The sequence below is a fragment of the Triturus cristatus genome, chromosome 4_1 (assembly GCF_964204655.1).
Source record: "Triturus cristatus chromosome 4_1, aTriCri1.1, whole genome shotgun sequence".
Lineage (NCBI taxonomy): Eukaryota > Metazoa > Chordata > Amphibia > Caudata > Salamandridae > Triturus > Triturus cristatus.
The window spans coordinates 879096342-879114532 of record NC_140585.1 but is presented as its reverse complement, the minus strand read 5'-3'; the positions used below and the strand labels follow the sequence as shown (position 1 = coordinate 879114532).

Below are 18191 nucleotides of genomic sequence, written 5' to 3'. Positions count from 1 at the left end.
TGGTTGTTCCCTTGGGGCTTGGCTCTGCATGTGGGGCCTCCATCTAACTTGCCTGGGGGGTTCTTGTGCATTTTTGCTGGTCGTCCCCTGCTGGTTTTGGGGTCTCGCTCTGTCCGCTTGGTTGGGGGCGTGGTTGGTTGTGTGCTCCTGCCTGCGTTTTTCTCCTTTCTTGTGGGCTCCTTTTGCTCCTTTGGGGTGCCCTTTTTCGGTCTGGTGCCCCTGGCGTTGGTGGGAGTCCGGAAGGCCGGGTTGTCTGCTTTGGTATTCTCCACTTTGTTCAGGAATGGGACGAGGACAGGAGGGACCTGGGGGTAATGTCCTATTACTGACCGGTAATCATTATAACTCCTGGTCCCGTTGTCCTCGTCCCATTCCTTACGCCCCTCCCTGGCGGCCGGCCTTCCGGTTGTTGGCTTGGTATTTTCAGGCTGCATGCTGGGCTGGTACCGCTTATGTACTCCCAGTGGGAGGGAGTGGGTTGGTTATCCCAGCATGCTCCTGTTCTTTTTTTCTGTTGCGACGATGGTCATCTCCACTTTGTTCAAGAATGGGACGAGTACAACGAGACCAGGAGTAATGAAGATTACCGGTAAGTAATAGGACATTGTGAGTGACATACAACGACTATGAGTGACACTTTCTCACATGCAAAATCAAGTAATAAAGACACAAAAATGGCCTCTGCACTTGCCTCTCTCAGCCATGCACATCTCTGTCTCAGACCTTGCAAGGCTCCAATTTTTACCGGCGTCAGACTTGCAATGTGCATATTTTAGCGCTCTGAGTCGCAGATGGGATATTGAAGGAGTAGAATACAGAGGTCACTATCCACCACTGCGCCAAAAAGGACAAAATTTAAGATTGTATTAATCAATCGAAAATTTCATGAGATTATTTTGCTTGAGCTGTGTGTTCTTTGGCCTGGCTGGGAAGGAGGGTCACAGGCTGCAGAAGCATGCAGGAATTGAAAGATGTGTCTGAGCCAAGGTCGGACTGGCCTACTGGGGCAATTAGGCAGTGTCGAAGGCCTGGTCTGCCAGGTCAGTGTGTCACTGTTTTTTTTGTCTCTTTGTGGCCTGTTTTGTGGTGAGCTGTACTGGTTTGCCACTGTTGATTTGCCTGTTATTAAAACAAACATAGCAATGCTCAAATTCATTACGTTTCTATTCCTTGCAAAACACTTGTATGATGTGTATGAGTAAAACCTGGTACAATTTGGATGCGTGGGTAGGGTCACTTAGTGGGGCACTTTTACTTTGGTGCCTGGGCCTAATTAATGTCTGTCCCAGTCTGACTCTTGTCAAAATGGACAGAGAATCACAGAAGTGTGATCTCTCCTCGCTGGGAAGTATGAATTAGTGTTAATTATCCGATTTCTGCAGGCAGAGACTGGCAGTAATAAAGTAGTGACACTCCCAGGCCCACGTGTGCCCCCTCCAAAAACATCCATCCACAGCGCACGACCTTTTGACTACCGGAGAAACAAGACACTGTTAAATCCGACCTCTAATAGGAGAAGCTCCACAGTAGCGCGTGCTTGAAAATGCAGAAGGAGGCCTGAGCCGGCAATGAGAGGGGGTTATGTTAACCAAATAGGCATTTTCATAACAAAATAATCATATCTACCAACTATGGGGTATAATCAGGTCAGCACACATGCTGCCGGTAGTTCTGAGTGAAGACGGGAAGGGGGCGGACTCACCCAGCTCGTCCTGCTCTTAGCTTCTCTCTGAGGCTGTTGTCTCCACTTTATGACAGGAAAAGGGCCCCTTGGTCCTGCAGAGAGCTGGACAGCTGCGAAGAGAAGCAGCCTCATTCTGTCTGTACCTCCCGTTCCCGTCACAGGCTCCAGCACTCTCCCTCGGCCGGCCCGGGCTCCGGCTCCGGCCCCGGCTCGGAAATAATTATTTGTTGGCAGGGGGCGGCTATAGATAATTTAGCCCCACAGCATCAGGCGGCCCGACAGCAGGTGCGATCAGTAGTGCTGCCAGCCAGCCTCTACCTCTAAGTTCCCCACAAAATTAAACTCCCCGTGCCCTGGCAGCAGGACATGCCCTTACGTCCCCACGCTCCCCCTGCAGCACCATGGCCAAGTTGTAACACGTAAATTGACTGGGCAACGGCTATATCGGAAGTAGCTTTTTGGGCACTACCCTGCCGGGCCATGACGTCAGTCAGTCTGACTCAGACATGGTATTGTGGCACAGCGGGAATCTCAAAGATACATTGTAGCAGCACTGTGAGCCTGCCTAGCTGCTGGGAGCACCCCCAGCCTGTGGGAGCAGCCTGCGCAGGCCACAGGCGCGTGCTGCCAGCTGCCACAGACACACTATTTTGTAGTGCTTCTGTGACCGCTGAGACTATGCATTATGTGTGACAACGCATTTCAGTGTGGTGATGCGGATCACCACACTGAAATGCGTTAGTCTAACGCCCGATTCGTGATACTTGGCAGGACTAGAATAAAATAACACACTTCTATAATCACAGTGCCTTGTCGAGCATGATGATCCAGAAGGCCCAGGGGAGAGCAAGAGGGACGCTGGGACACGAGAGGGCGCCACCATTGGAGGTCTGAAATGAACTGTTGGACTCAGTAGGAAAGCCAGTGCCCCCAGGAGACGCGTCTCGAGTTTTCGTCTTGATATACCTTGGTTCGTTTCTAATGAGAGCCTCTGCTGCCATTGGCCCTTTTAGAACATGTTTTGTCCTGAGAAACATCAGTATAAAACTTTCGGAGTCTGACGTCAACAAAAAAAGTGTGGCAACTTTAGACGTAATTAGTTGAAAAATAGAAGTCAGAAATTGAAGTTGGGTCTGAGAGGCCCCCTTGAGCCCACAGACGGATAAAACCACACTGTAGATTGTCCAAGTGTGGGCCACCAAAATGGTGATGCGCTGACACAAGAAGGGAAGCCTCATTTAACCTAAACCTGGACACACACGGTGGAAATAGGAAATGGTCATATTGCATGTTTTAATTGGTTCATGGGAACTGTCAAATCACTTGCCGTAATTCGAGAGATTTGAATTAACACCACGTCAAGTGAATCCAGAAAACGTACTGATCCATGCTATTTGTTGTCAAGTGCTTTACTAAATAAAGAGTGCGCATTGCTCATTGTGTGAGCACGTGCACAGACATTTGTACCTCCTTTTCCATTCTAACGTGACTGTAAACGGCACTCTGACTGCTCTGGCCGTATTCATTGTGCTGCTATACACACCACTTATTTCTCATAGGATAATACTGCCCAGCACTTTAGATGCAAATGTAAACGTGCTGGTCCTCACAGAGAACATGTTTGCTCCTGAAAAGTGCCGGTACGCTCCTACTAAAAGTATTGCGGCCCTGCTAAGACGATTGCACTCTCCCTCTCAAATGAAAGGAGTGCCAGTTGTCACTACCACTCGCGTGACTCAAGCCCCCGCTGTGTGCAAAGGAGGCGGGGAGCTCCAGGCCCTCCCCCCCTCAGCAAAAGTGCTAGATGGTGGGCCAGGGAGGCCCCCGTGAACTTTGTATATGGGGGCGGGGAGGGGGGTCCAGTTTCATTACGCCACTGCTCAGTACCTGCTCATGTAAAGCCCTATATTGAACCATACTTCCCTAGAACATATGGTCTACTAAAATAATTCACTGACAGTACCCTGATCCTGAACACTATTATCCACAATAGCTCTTCAAAGGACAGGGCTAGATACTTGAAACTTTTACTACTGATCCTTTTTACTGTACAACAATCCCAGGTTATTCTACGTAAGTGTTATATCTTCTGAGGTAATAGCCATGACTGGACAGTCATATTGAATGTGTTTAAAACTTGTGTTATATCATTTATAACTGTCATGATTTAAGATCTACAACCTGACCAAGCTGGTGAATGTCAAGAAGGTAACTGAAGCTCACCTTTTCATCTCTGATCAAGTATCCAACATCCTGGTCAGTAGGATACACATGCACGATCACTCTGATACTGCAAGGAGGTCCTTACCATTTGACGGATATGGGCACATGATCACATGTACAGCAACTTACCCTTCATGGCCAGAGATGAAGTACAGCCAGTGCTTGAAATGGGAAAATAGAAGTGCAGGTCCCCTGCACCAGAGTACCTGCTTGTTTCTGAGAAGTGCCGGTACAGGTGGGGGGACCGGCCCGAGACCTACCCAAATCATCCCTCCCCTCAAATGGGAATTCCTTTAAGGGAGACAGAGACACGCAGACACCATCACTGTGTTACAGAATATACAATTGTCAGGCCGCATTTATTACAATCAACATAAACACAACATTTTATAGCAACAAAATTATTTGATTATCCAAACTTTCACATGGCATTTACAATATGTACATCAAGAGACATTGATTAAGGGGAACTAATACATGTCCTTTCCTAGCAACAGATCCTCAAAAGGAGTCATGGCTGGCTACCCCCCAGGCACCATGACATTGACTATTCCAAACGCAAGTTGCATATCACAAGGCAAACTCACCTGCCCCCTCAAGATAGAGAGAGCGTGGGCCAGCATGAAAACTGGACCCCCACCATGCCAGAACCAACCCAAAAAGGGACCCCCCCCCCCGGCACCCAATGGGGATGGGCCTGGGCAACCGGGCCAAACCTTGGACCCCTGGCGCAGACGACATCCTGCGGGGCCATGTAATGGAGTACCGTGAGAGATTAGGGACAATCGCTGCAGCGGGAGTCCCAATGCTGCTCTACACCCCCACGACAACCCCACAAACTAAGGGTTAATTTGAGCTGGTGGTTTCCGGTGCTCAGCTTCGGAACTTAATTGTCAGCACCCTCACTTATGACCGCCTGCCCCATGGCAGAGCAGGTGAGCGTAATAGGGATGATCAAAACAACAGCTGGTCATTAATTCAAAATAGACTAACAATGATTAATAACTGCCACACAAGCCGTTCTTAGAGACTAGGGGCATGGAATAGTATGAATTGCAACACCTGCAAAAGTGCAACGTTAGTAGTTGTGTTGGCACTGTCCTTGGCAGCAACAATAGATATTTTTATGTTGCCGTAGCCTTCCCATAAGAGCCCTGGCACCTAAATGTTTACAAATTAACCACTACATTTGAAACTTAACTATACCGGGCCTGAGAAGAGACCAAGCAGTAGCGGAAGGCATATGCCTGAAAACACACGCCATGCTGTGCCCACATTTGGAAAAAGCCACCTCGCAAATTACTTCTTCATGATATTTAATAGCACTTGTTAGCAAAGTTGTACTCCTTTATTTGTAGAATGGCTCCCTGCCCTTTGTCCTCTAATTTATATTCATTATTATTATTAATCAAATTAAGCCTTGCTATCATTCTTGTTTCTTAGCTCACTCGGGGAAGGATCATCCCTCAGCATCATTACTTTCAAAGGCGATGAATGCGCGGCGCAGGAAGCCGGCTGGCTGAATGAAACAACCCCACATGACCTTGTATCATAAACTCCCACAACAGTGCGCCTCCCAAGGTTCAATGGCAACCCAGGATTCCATTTGAACAGAACAGCCTTCAATGCAAAGCTGGCACAGGACACGAAGGCCATGAGCCCCACGAGACCCCACAACTTACTATGGAACCTCCACTCACCACTCGAGTACATCCATAAAATACATCTCCACCAATGAGTCGGTTCCAGCAAAGAGGCAAGTCAATCCAAGACTCTCGCCTCTGCCGCGCACCCAGTCTCCAAAGCTGCATGTTCATCCTCCAAATGTATTGTTGCCAATATGTCACATGAACATCCTGGACAGTGGTTCACATTGCAAACATATTTCATTTCTCAAACCTTTTACCATTCTCAACCCAAGCAAGGTTCATTTCAAGTTAGTTTAACATTGTAGCATTTTTGGAAAGTTTCGCCCGGACCAACAGGTCACAGGGTCACCAGCAAGCAGGAAAGAGTGCGAGAATAACCTTACATCGGTTCTAGGTCTAGGTGACAAGGAAGAACGGGTGAAAAACCTTCACCAAACATCCAGCACAGACCATCCTGAGCTCCTCAGCCATCACGCTCTGAAGGAAAAAATGCAAAGGCAATACTTGGCACTGCCTAGAATACAGAGACTCAGATTCCCTCCACATGGGATCACGGGTGCCATTCAGTCACTAAATGAAAGATGCCCAAAACACGCATAGACCAATGCCGAATTTTCACCAGTCCTGCCACATCCACCCTACGTATTTAGCCACAGCGTGCCCGCGAGCCGCCTCTACATACAACTCCAACCACCAGAAGCCACCGGCCACCAGACTCTACACCTCTCACCACCCCCAAGCCAACCACAAAGCTTCCCACAGGTATGTCAACAGCTGCAAAGCAGCACCACCCACTGCACACTCAATGCACCCGCCATTCAAAAGATTTTTGCAGCACAGACGAAGGAAGCATGGGTCAAACAAGAAAAACATTGTTCTGCCCCCGAGGAAGCTGCGGCAGAAGCCAGCAGGAAAGCCAGGCGCCCAACTCTTGGACCTTCCCAACCTCACCTCCGCTCCCGCAACGGCCACATCCAGACGAGGTCCCCAGCAGCTGCAACTGGCGGGACCTCTAAGCAACAGTGGGAAAATGGCTCCTCAACGGCTGCCGCCACCAGAGCCTCCCGGAGGCTTCCTCCCATCAGGCCAATAGAGAGACTCTAAGCCTCAGTGAGGCGAGCAGCCCTGATTCCCAAAAAGGGAAAACAAAGAACTCAGCTTCACAGCCGCACTCAGGGCAGCGAAAAAAGGCAGCCTCACCGCCGCATTCAGGGCAGCAGCGTGGCATGGTCCAGGGCCCGGGCACAGCAACAATGTCATCGGAGGCAGCCAGGAGAGGGAAACAAGGTAACTGTGGGAATGCACTCCCCATTTTATCCTCGCCTGGCTGCCCCTGTGACCGCCCAGGGCCCCCCCACTGGCCTACCGGCCAATCACTTATCATGGGTGTCCGGCAAGCGAAAATTCGAAATTGCGGTGCCACCGTTGGTGACGCCAGGCACCGGTCCGAACCGGCCCGCACCTGTCATGGGGGCTCGCCATCAGTTGTCGTTGCCCCCGGGCCACTCTCCAATTAAAAGTATTACGTCAATCTTGAGAAGCGTCAAATAAGAAAGTGCTGGTACTCAGTACCCTACAGTACCGGTCCATTTAAAGCCCTGTGCATAGCTCTTAAGATTTCAAATTCCATGCGTAAGTAGCTCATCCAGTCCAGATTTTTCATTGCTAAATAAATACACTAAAACACTGGAATGGTCTCTTCAGAAGAAGCGTGTGTTATCCGGTGCTGCCAGGGGCATAGTTTCAAGGGTGGGGGTCCTTGGGGTGTTACACCACCCTCCTAATATATTCTCTAGTTGGTACGTGGGTATAGTGATGCTCAGTTGGGTATGGGTGTGTCTGATTTAACCTTCTGCAAATCAGAGAAGCTTGTTCCTCTAAATCTTTCACATGTTTAGACCAATCTTGCATCATCTCTCACACACAATCACACACAAAAGACACGAGAAAATAAAGGGAGTAATTAACACACAGTAGATCGGATATTTTGGTAGTGTACAAGAAAGATTTTGCAAAGAGTGCGTGTGACTTACTCTTATGGTTCAAATGGTTTACTGTTCAGTTTTAGGAGTAAGCCAGGAGTTTTACAAGTGGAAATCACAGCAAAACCGTTGTGAATATGGCGCATAATGTGGACCCTACCTCCTCATCATATTCTATCATCACCTTTTTTGTAATCAGGTTTTAACTGGCCAACACATATACAATTTACTAATATGTGTACCATCTTAATTGGTAGACGCTGATGTCAACAGAAAAATGTACTGTGTAAAAGGACCAGCTGACTAACTCCTGAACTATCTCGTTGGGATTGGGACCTGCCACTTGCAGGTGAAGAAGGCCTCAATTTCCATTTGCACAGAGACAGCACCTCCACCCAGACCTAAACCCTCCATTCCCATACCGCAACTACTGGCAGTAACTGCCCTCAAATACCTGGGTGGCCAGGACATGACAGCAGAATGGCAGGGGGCATGATAGACATATGTATGGCAGTGCAAACATCATCTGGTGCTCCTGCACGTGTTCCATCAGGTAGCCCTGAAAGGCTGCCTTGTAGATACAGCACTTGGCGAGACCTCATGTATCCCTTGTATGACAAGGCAGTGAAGGGAGAATCCTGGGGTCATGGGGAGGTGATGCCGAGGTCCCACAGGGCCTATGGCTGCAAGGCTCTTTGAGAAGCCCAAAGCTTACCTTCCATGGGAATGCAAGCAGCTCTCCATGATAAAAGGGGAATCTCTGAACCAGTACTATGCATGCACTGTATCATCAAGGGAAGTCATACGGATGGCTCTTTGGTTATGGGGATGTTTGCAGACCCGAGGGAAGGTACTACCTGAGATTATTAAGGTACCTTTGTGTGCAGGGGTACGGGAAACTATAGCTCTTTCCAAACAGCTCAGGGAATCCCAGTTATTTTCCCACTGCTCATGCTAGAGATGGGAATGTGGATTCCCGGAACTCAGGCAAGAGGGAGACAGGTGCCTACCACTAGAGCGGAGTTAGGGAGCCACATCATCATCCATTTGCCCCAATAGGCCAAGTAAAATTCAGATGGCTGATACTGCCATTTCGTATAAGGCAGGGGTATGGAGGACTCCTGGCAGCAGCAGAGATACCACCACCTAATAGGTGTTGTCCCTGTTTATGCCTTGAATTTGGTGGCAGGGAGGGAGAAGGAGTTACCTTGGTCAACTGAAGCCACCACCGCCCTCGGCCAACTTTAAAATTACAGCCAAAGTTTCAGTGGCAGATCTTCTATTTTCTCGTGCTCTTTTCCCCACTGCACAGAGAGCAGATTAGTCGTCTAGATCAGAATTCTTTCTGAAAGGTTGTTTATTTTTCTAAATATAACTTTTTCCCACTCGGATATCAATTACCCAATCACTAAAACCTCCATCATCTCCCTTGCCCCACCGCTCACTGCATAATGCTTTACAGGTACACCATGGTGTTTGTTGAGAAATCTGAGGTTCATGCCACTCAAATTTACAGATCAAGATACACCTGTGGGTCTCACCCCCACCTACCACTTACGAGCTTGATTCTAACTCTTTATTCTTCAGGCAATTCTGTTGGTTTGGTGCACAGCCAACTTGTACCTCCCCAAAGGAGAACTGGCTGGTAAGGAAAACATGGGAATATGAATATTGAGGCATTTGCATCTGAAATGCCAGCAGGGGCGGAGACACATGTAAGTAGAGACTAAAACACCACTGACTTTGCCTCCAATGTATGCCCTTTCAGTCACCACCCAGGTGAGAAGCACCTAAACGCCCCCGTTGAGAAGCCTCAGTTGTACACTCGCTCTTTCCTCCCCTGTTGCCCAACTGCATCAGTTCGACTAACATCAACATCTTAGAAATTTCAGGTGATCGCCACTTGTTCGTCGACAGTACCTGACTTCTAAGTGCAGCACCAGTAGGCAGCGGTCCGCCATCTCTTGAAAGGACCTGGCCAGCTCGACGAGGGTCTGCATGATCTGCTCCGACACTGGTGGAAGCTCCATGCTTGAATGGCTGTCGGAGCCTGGGGAAAGAGCCGCTGCAAAACAGAAGAAACGGAGACTGATGAATGGGTGCATAATGACGTCACAGAAAGTAAGCCAACCAAATAATATTTCTGCACAAATTATAATTGTTTCTGTAGGAATTCCTGTGTAACCTACCATTAATTCACATAGCCTTCTGAGATATACAGATTCAGAGATGATTAATCAGCGGTACAAAGTTGTGATGTTATTTTGACATTTCTTGGCATTCTCAGATTCGATTACAAGGAATGTGAGGTTTGCATTGGTACAGCCAATCAGAAGGCTTAAAATGCAACAAATAGCCAGTGTTGTTACCCTGCAGTGGAAGCCTTTAGAAGCACTTGTGCAGGAGACAGAACTTTTTGTGTTTTAACAAATAATAAAGCTGTTATTGAAAAGGTTTAAAATAGCCACATTTTCAAACTTCTAATTCAATTTAAGACACTCATTATTTTAGGAGAATAGGTCTACGGTGGAAGTAAAGCACCAAACCGGAGTCCCTAGCTAGTGCTAATATTATCTAATTTGCAGCATATGGTGGGTACACCAGCTAATGAACTGTCTCATTAAAGGCACTTGTGGAGCTCCTCTCCCAGCTGCCTAACCGCATATTGTAGAAAGTAGAAATTCACACTTTTTACAGAGTCCTTTTAATACTTTAAAAACGTCCCCATTATGATGCACTTTCTGCAAAACATGTCAAAAGTGAGATGTGTTAAAACTGCTCCTTACAATAAATACAAAACTTCAATCGCTGTAGCAAAATCACTTTTTCTGTGTATTCACCCGGATATTACCAACTTTTTCTGGACCCTATTTTCCCTGGTATTGGGACTCTGTGGCTATGAAACTGCATCCTGTGCTACAGTGTATTTGCTGTACCCCTAAAATGGTATGGTACAATTGATTTTACCCAATTGGTTTATTTAATACAAAAGTGAGGCCGTTATAAATGCTGCAGAAATTGCACCAGTGGTGTGGAAGTTAACAGTCATGTGCTGGCTGTAGCATGCATTTACACCACCCCCACACATCAAAAAATATATTTTCCCAGGGAGCACCTGTATCCTCTGGGGGAGCTGTAGTGGCACATGACGGGTAAAGGGGTTTGCCATGCAGGAAAAAGGTAAGTCACCTCTAGCGTGTGCCTTGTAAGCCCACAGGGCTGGGTGCCTTATTTATAAAAATGTGGCATTCTAGATATTGGGAATAGAAAAACAATTGCCTAAAAGCTGTTTTCACTGTGTAGGCTAAGCTGCCATTTCCAGGGACAGACCTATAAATAAATAAAATCAAAATGTTATACCTCCAACTGGTAAAACGCCAGATAAATGGTTCCAAGTTATTTTCACTTAGTTTAAAAAATCAATTCACTTGTAAAAAGCAAATATTTGGTAACATTAATGGAAAAGTAACTTTAGGGAAGTGGACTTTGCGATGCATGAGAAAAAACTGCTTTAGAACCAGTCTGCCATTCAACTCTATTCTAGAGGTTCAGTACACATTCCTAGCGGAGTGTTAATGACCCTGCTCTCATAGGACAATGGGTTGGTTTCTGGGCCAAGGACGGCAGTGGTGTTGTCACCACTGGCAAATAAAAGGAGTTACCCACCTGGGAGGGGGACTGGAGCAAGTGGCAGAACAAAGGAACACCTTAAAACGTCTTTTTTTTGACTTAGTAATGCTAAATGGGGCTGGCAGAAACTGCTCCCATGCACTCCTAGATTCTATGACTCCAGCCCCCTACAGCTAGAGAACCAGTATGGCCTCATCAAAGTAGCTAGAACAGGACTAGAGCTCCTCCGGGTTGAGCATGGCAACATTTTTATTTTAGGGCTTCTGGGAATATGTGAAGTAAAACCAAAGGAAATGATGGACGGAGTGTTGAACATTGCAAGCACTCACCCCCAGTCAACTGATCTGGGTTTAATCCATCACCGTTCTTTAGCCCACTCTGCCGCCCCAGTTCAGACATGGCCATATGCAAATCAGTCTGACCCTGTGCCTCATGGGAACAGTCCAGCCCGAACTGCCAAGCCATGTCTTCCCTGGACCGGAAACAAGCTTCCTAGGACCGGTTTCTGGCATTTCAGCCGTCTTCAGCCAGGCTTGCTTGAATCCAGTGGCAAAGTGAGCAAGGGACTCACGTCTGAGCATACCCTGCCAACTTATGGCGAACAAAGCAAAACCAAAGGAAATGATGGACGGAGTGTTGAACATTGCAAGCACTCACCCCCAGTCAACTGATCTGGGTTTAATCCATCACCGTTCTTTAGCCCACTCTGCCACCCCAGTTCAGACATGGCCATATGCAAATCAGTCTGACCCTGTGCCTCATGGGAACAGTCCAGCCCGAACTGCCAAGCCATGTCTTCCCTGGACCGGAAACAAGCTTCCTAGGACCGGTTTCTGGTATTTCAGCCGTCTTCAGCCAGGCTTGCTTGAATCCAGTGGCAAAGTGAGCAAGGGACTCACGTCTGAGCATACCCTGCCAACTTATGGCGAACAAAGCAAAACCAAAGGAAATGATGGACGGAGTGTTGAACATTGCAAGCACTCACCCCCAGTCAACTGATCTGGGTTTAATCCATCACCGTTCTTTAGCCCACTCTGCCACCCCAGTTCAGACATGGCCATATGCAAATCAGTCTGACCCTGTGCCTCATGGGAACAGTCCAGCCCGAACTGCCAAGCCATGTCTTCCCTGGACCGGAAACAAGCTTCCTAGGACTGGTTTCTGGCATTTCAGCCGTCTTCAGCCAGGCTTGCTTGAATCCAGTGGCAAAGTGAGCAAGGGACTCACGTCTGAGCATACCCTGCCAACTTATGGCGAACAAAGCGGTACAAAAGGAGGTGGTGATGGACGGAGCATCAGAACCAATCAAACACTCACACCCAGTCAACAGATCTGGGTTTGATCCATCACCGTTCTTTAGCCCACTCTGCCACCCCAGTTCAGACATGGCCATGTGCAAATCAGTCTGACCCTGTGCCTCATGGGAACAGTCCAGCCCGAACAGCCAAGCCATGCCTTCCCTGGACCGGAAACAAGCTTCCTAGGACTGGTTTCTGGCATTTCAGCCGTCTTCAGCCAGGCTCGCTTGAATCCAGTGGCAAAGTGAGCAAGGGACTCACGTCTGAGCATACCCTGCCAACTTATGGCGAACAAAGCGGTACAAAAGGAGGTGGTGATGGACGGAGCATCAGAACCAATCAAACACTCACACCCAGTCAACTGATCTGGGTTTGAGGTGAAAACAGTGCAAGAGTAGTCAGGACTGGGTGCAGAAAATGCTGCAACTTGCTGGCTAGGGTACAGGATAAAACTGGCACTCCACCACCACCTCCTCAGAAAACTCCTTGACACGGGAAGAAAACATCTTTAAAGATGACGACTCTATGTGACTGCTGGAAGTAGAGGACTCAAGAACAGCTGACACCTGCTGGCACCCCAGGGCTAGAACTCCTCTCCAATGGTCAAGTATTTGGCTGCCTGTTTGCATGTTCCAGTGACACAAAAATCAGAAGGACTCCCGACTCAAAGAAGGAACAGTTGACCACTGTGGGCTAGACTCTGCATGACCCCTTTCTAGACAGAGTCCTGGTACCAAGAAGCCTGCTCGCGGGACCCGAGGGCAGCAGCTGTTACCAGGAGGATCTTTCCCAGAAGTGGGAGAACAGCAGGATGTAGTCATTTTTCACCTCTCTAGAGCACTGGGTGAAGGAGGCTTTTCAGGGATGGCACACTTGAGGCAAGCAGGTCTGTTTAGCTCTGAGCTTTTTGCTGCACTGACACCTGGTCAGCTGGACCTTGTGGCGCCCTTCCAGGCTACTGCTTCCAGCCTTTTCTCGCTGGTAAAATAGGAGAACCATGAAAGCAACAAATTCCTAACCTTGGACCAGGCCAGCAAAGCAAACCTATCTCAGCAGCGAAGCCTCTTTGCCAGCTATGAAATCCAGCTTTGTCTTGCACAGAGATTTTGGCTCTAAAATTAACTGCTTCAGCGAAGTTGAACAACAACATATCCACCTTCATGGGACCTGCACCAGCTTCATCTTTGGTCCTTGCTCTGCTGTAAGACTTTGAGCTCCAAAAAGTAGACTAGGTCCTAAGGTAAAAAGTTTGACTCGTGTGACCGGTTTGGCTTACCTGATCTTTGTTCCATCACAATCAACCCGAAATCACACCTACGGCCTAGTTAACTACGAACTGATGTTTTTGTTTAATGCTTTACTAATTCAATGCACCTTTTGCCTTAAACATTTTAAATTCATATCTCCAGTTCTCTTTATCCGATTTTGATTGTTTTGTGATTTTCCACTTACTACATTTTTAATTATTTTTCTAAATTGATTCGGGATTTTAATTTGGTTGTTTTCTTGACTTTCCAATTGTTGGTTCAGGTTGAACCTAACAAGCACTTCTCTAGGGAACTGCCTGTTGTTCATACCACAGCTGCCATGGGTTAAGCAGTATTTCATTGAAAACTGCATTAAAAACAAACTGTGTGTTTATGAAGTTGGTAAAGGTCACCCCGTCTCAAATTAATTCCTATTCTGATGTGAGCACAGTGCTAACTGCAATAGTAGCATCATATAACTGGATCCTTCGCCCACAAATTTGCATAACGTTTTCATGGTTTCCTGGATAAAAACTGTGCAAGGACCCGAAGTTCTTCGCCTGAAACAGAACTGACATTCGAGGCCTAAATTCTATTCCATGTCTTGCAAATTTCCAAACGCTTCAGATGGTTCAGAAGAATGCCAAGGACAATCTGTTCAATAAAAACAAGTTCCAATCTAATGGAACCTGCAGTGGGTCAAGCCAGCCCTTACATGCTTATCACCAAGCTCATTAATGCCTAGTTTCAACAAGTGTACTGCCCCAGCACCACGTATTAAGCTAGGCCCGGCAGAGACGTTTTACACCACGGGCACAGTGGGCAATTTCCTAGGGTCCCCACCATCCAATGGTCCCCTGGGAAAGTAAACTTTCTGTCTATGTAGCTCATCTTTGTCTATTTCCATCCCTTAGTCTCTTTCCGCTCTGCCTACCCCTTCATCTGAGTCTCGCTCTCTCTTTTTGCCCATAGGCATCTTAAGGATTTTGTTGGGGCGGGGGGCTGAAAGATATTTTTCAACAGTGTTTGTCTGAACCCCATTTCTGAAAGTTTATTTGGCATCATGAGGGCTTTTGTTTTTAAAGCGGCATAAAATCAACATAGCGCTGCTCCAAGAAACCCATTTGAATGGAGCTGAGGTGCGGGCACTGCGCCGTAGATGGCGAGGGCAACTGTATGCTACGGAATATTCCTCATACGCTCGCGGAACACTGATATGGGTCCGCCCTGGGACTCCTTGGGAAACCACAGAAACTGTAGTAGACCGGTAGGGCAGATATACAGCTGCGCAGGGCAGGCTAGATGGCCAGCTTATTACACTGGTGTCCCTCTATTCCCCCAATGTCGATCAGGGCGGTTTCCTGGCGCGGCTCTCAGCGGCCATGGCACCTTGGCATGCAACCCCGTGGATAATAGGGGGCGACTATAACTGCACTCTAGATATAACACTGGATCGCTCCTTCCCACCCCCGGCTAACGCCTCTACAAGAGGAGCAACGAAAGCACTATTGGAGTGGGCCGCACAATGGGACCTACATGATGTATGGCGGCTGCGCAACCCGGGGACGCGGACGTATTCCTACTACTCTGGCGCTCACGACTTACATGTCCGCCTGGACCGGTTCATGGCATCAACTGACATACTACCCCACGTGACAGACACACAATACATGGGCCGCACGCACTCAGATCACAACCCACACTTCATGTCCATGGCCTGGGTCCGCCCGCACCCTCCCGTACCCACATGGCGCCTACAACCTGCGCTGTTACTGGACGCGGCTTTCCGTGATGCCTTGCTTGCGCGCGCTGCGCAATATTTTGAGGACAATGCCGGTAAGGCATCCACTCCACAGGTGGAGTGGGACGCCTTTAAGGTGGTGCTCCGGGGCCACTGCCTGCATGCACAAGGACACGTGAGGCATCAACTGGAGAGGGACTTAACTAGGCTGGAATCGGACTTACTTGCACAGGAGGAGGGGGCTATAGATGGAGACGGGGACCCGCTACACGAGGCCCACACGGAGCATGCGCGCCTCTTGGAGCGACTCCGCAATGTCAACTATGCCGCGCACTCGGCGAGAACACCTCACCTTGGCGACAGACCAGGCAAACTTTTAGCGGGGCTGATCTCTCAAGACGCCCGCTCGACCCCGGTGGCGGCCATACGGACGGAGGGGGGGGGGGGGGGGGGGGGGAACTAGTATACACGCAACTTGGCATACATGACGCCTTCACTGCTCACTATGACGCATTGTATCGCTCCCGCTTATCAGTTCCTCATCCTGACATAGCCGGCTATCTCTACCCCCTGCAAATGCCGCAACTGACTATTGCGCAGCAGGACGAGTTGGGAGCCCCGCTGGAGTCAGACGAACTCCGAGAAGCCATCTTTAACCTGTCAAATGGCAAAACCCCGGGCCTGGACGGGCTGCCGGCTGAGCTTTACAAGGCCGGCTCGGACATCCTCGTCCCGGAACTCCTGCGAATGTACCACGCGGCAGCGGAAGATGCCGCTTTGCCCCCAACGTTAAATGAAGCCACGCTGGTCTCTATTCTTAAACCTGGCAAGGATAGCACACGGGTGGGCTCTTACCGCCCATTGGCGCTGCTGAACACGGATTATAAAATCCTGGCCTCTGCATTAGCCAGGAGGCTGGCCCCTCATGTGCCCGCTCTGGTGCACCGAGACCAAAATGGATTTGTCCCCACCCGCTACACTTCCTACAACATCCGCCGCCTCTTTCGGGTACAGGAATACGCCACGCAGCAGTGGCCAAGAGCGGGATGCCTGATACTGGACCTGGAGAAGGCCTTCGACTCAGTCGAGTGGCCGTACCTGAGGGCGGTCACAGAGAAGTATCAGCTGGGGGGGGGATACAGTGCTATGATTGACCTGCTTTATGACAGGCCGACAGTCCGAGTCCGTACGGGCCGCCTCCTCTCAGCTGCCATCCGGGTCCGCAGAGGCACTCGCCAGGGCTGCCCACTGTCGCCATTGCTGTTTTCTCTGACCATGGAACCCCTGGCCGCGACTCTCAGGACGCACGGGCTGGAATGGGGAATTCCATTGGCGGACGGTCTGCATGCGGTGTCACTGTATGCGGATGACTTGCTGCTGTACGTCAGGGACATGACTGCCATCCCTGCCTCCCTCACTGACATCTTCCGCACCTTCGAGGAGGTATCGGGCCTTAGAGTCAATTGGGCCAAATCGGGGGCCTATCCCTTTAGCCCAGAAACGCCTGAATACGACATCCGGCTGAGAGGGGACAGGCTGCAATGGCATCCCACCACCTTCCGCTACTTGGGGATAAGGATCTACAGAACCCCAGCAGATGTCCTGGAGGGGAACCTCCTTCGCGCAATCGCTTCAGTCCGAGCACAAGTTGGCTTCTGGAACACCTTACCCCTTAACGTGCCTAGTCGCGTGGCACTGACCAAAATGATAGTGCTACCTCGCCTACTCTATTATTTTGCGAACATGCCTCTGTATGTTCCCACCAAGCTATTCCGCGACCTAGAGGTGTTGTTGCGTAGCCTCATCTGGAACAAGGGGAGACCGCGAGTGGCGCTGGCTAAACTATACATGCCCACGGATTCGGGGGGCTTGGCGGTCCCTAATATGGAACTGTACTACCTCGCGGCACAGATGCAATGGGTGGCGGGATGGCTGAGCGGCAAGCAACTTGAGGACACCGCCTCGCACGCGGCTGCTTGGACACGAACGCAAATAAATACGCTGTTCCACCCGATAACCCGCACGCCCTGCCACTCACAGATCTACCTGGTGGTAGCGCGCAGATGTTTCCTGCGGTGCCTCCGTCTTACGCGCGCAACTACGCCATATGCCCCGAGTTTGCCACTCTTGGGCATGCCTGGCCCGACGGGGCCGCTCACAGAGGTCCACTTAGCTGGCTGAGAACAAGCGGGAGTGGATACGCTGAGCGATCTGTATGCGGATGGCGACTTACTCACATTCGTCAACCTAGCTGAAGACGCGGCTCTCCCGGCGGGGCAGTTCCTCCTGCATGCCTCCCTCTTACACACACTCACGACTTCCTGGGGCGACATGGCGGTGGAACCTCCGACGCATACCTTCATACAATACCTACACGTTATGGGTAATGGTGCGCACATCGTACACTGGCTAGCACAGGCACTGCAGGCGCACTCGCAACCATCCACATTAACACTGAGGGAGCGCTGGGCGACAGACAGGGGAGGAGACTGGACAGACAAAGAATGGGCACTGATACTAGCCGGCCCGACCAACATCCCACGCAACCCCCGCTTTAAAATTATACAATACTACATACTACAGCGCGCATACCTCACGCCCGAAAAGATTAACAGATACTTCTCGCGGACAGATGCAGCTTGCCAGCGGTGCTCGCTACCGGGAGCGGACCTCTTACACATGCTATGGCACTGCCCTGATATACAGACATACTGGGGCGACGTACTGGCACTGCTCG

At 49.5% G+C, this 18191-nt stretch overlaps 1 protein-coding gene across 1 annotated transcript in view; it reads right to left on the bottom strand.

Moving 5' to 3' along the window:
- The window catches only part of EXOC4 (exocyst complex component 4), a 1933985-nt gene that overhangs the window by 168296 nt on the left and 1747498 nt on the right, over positions 1-18191 (bottom strand). Inside the window, exon 15 of the mRNA XM_085653593.1 lies at positions 9459-9603. Coding sequence (XP_085509719.1) covers positions 9459-9603 — 145 coding nt within the window. The remainder of the gene's footprint in view (positions 1-9458; positions 9604-18191) is intronic.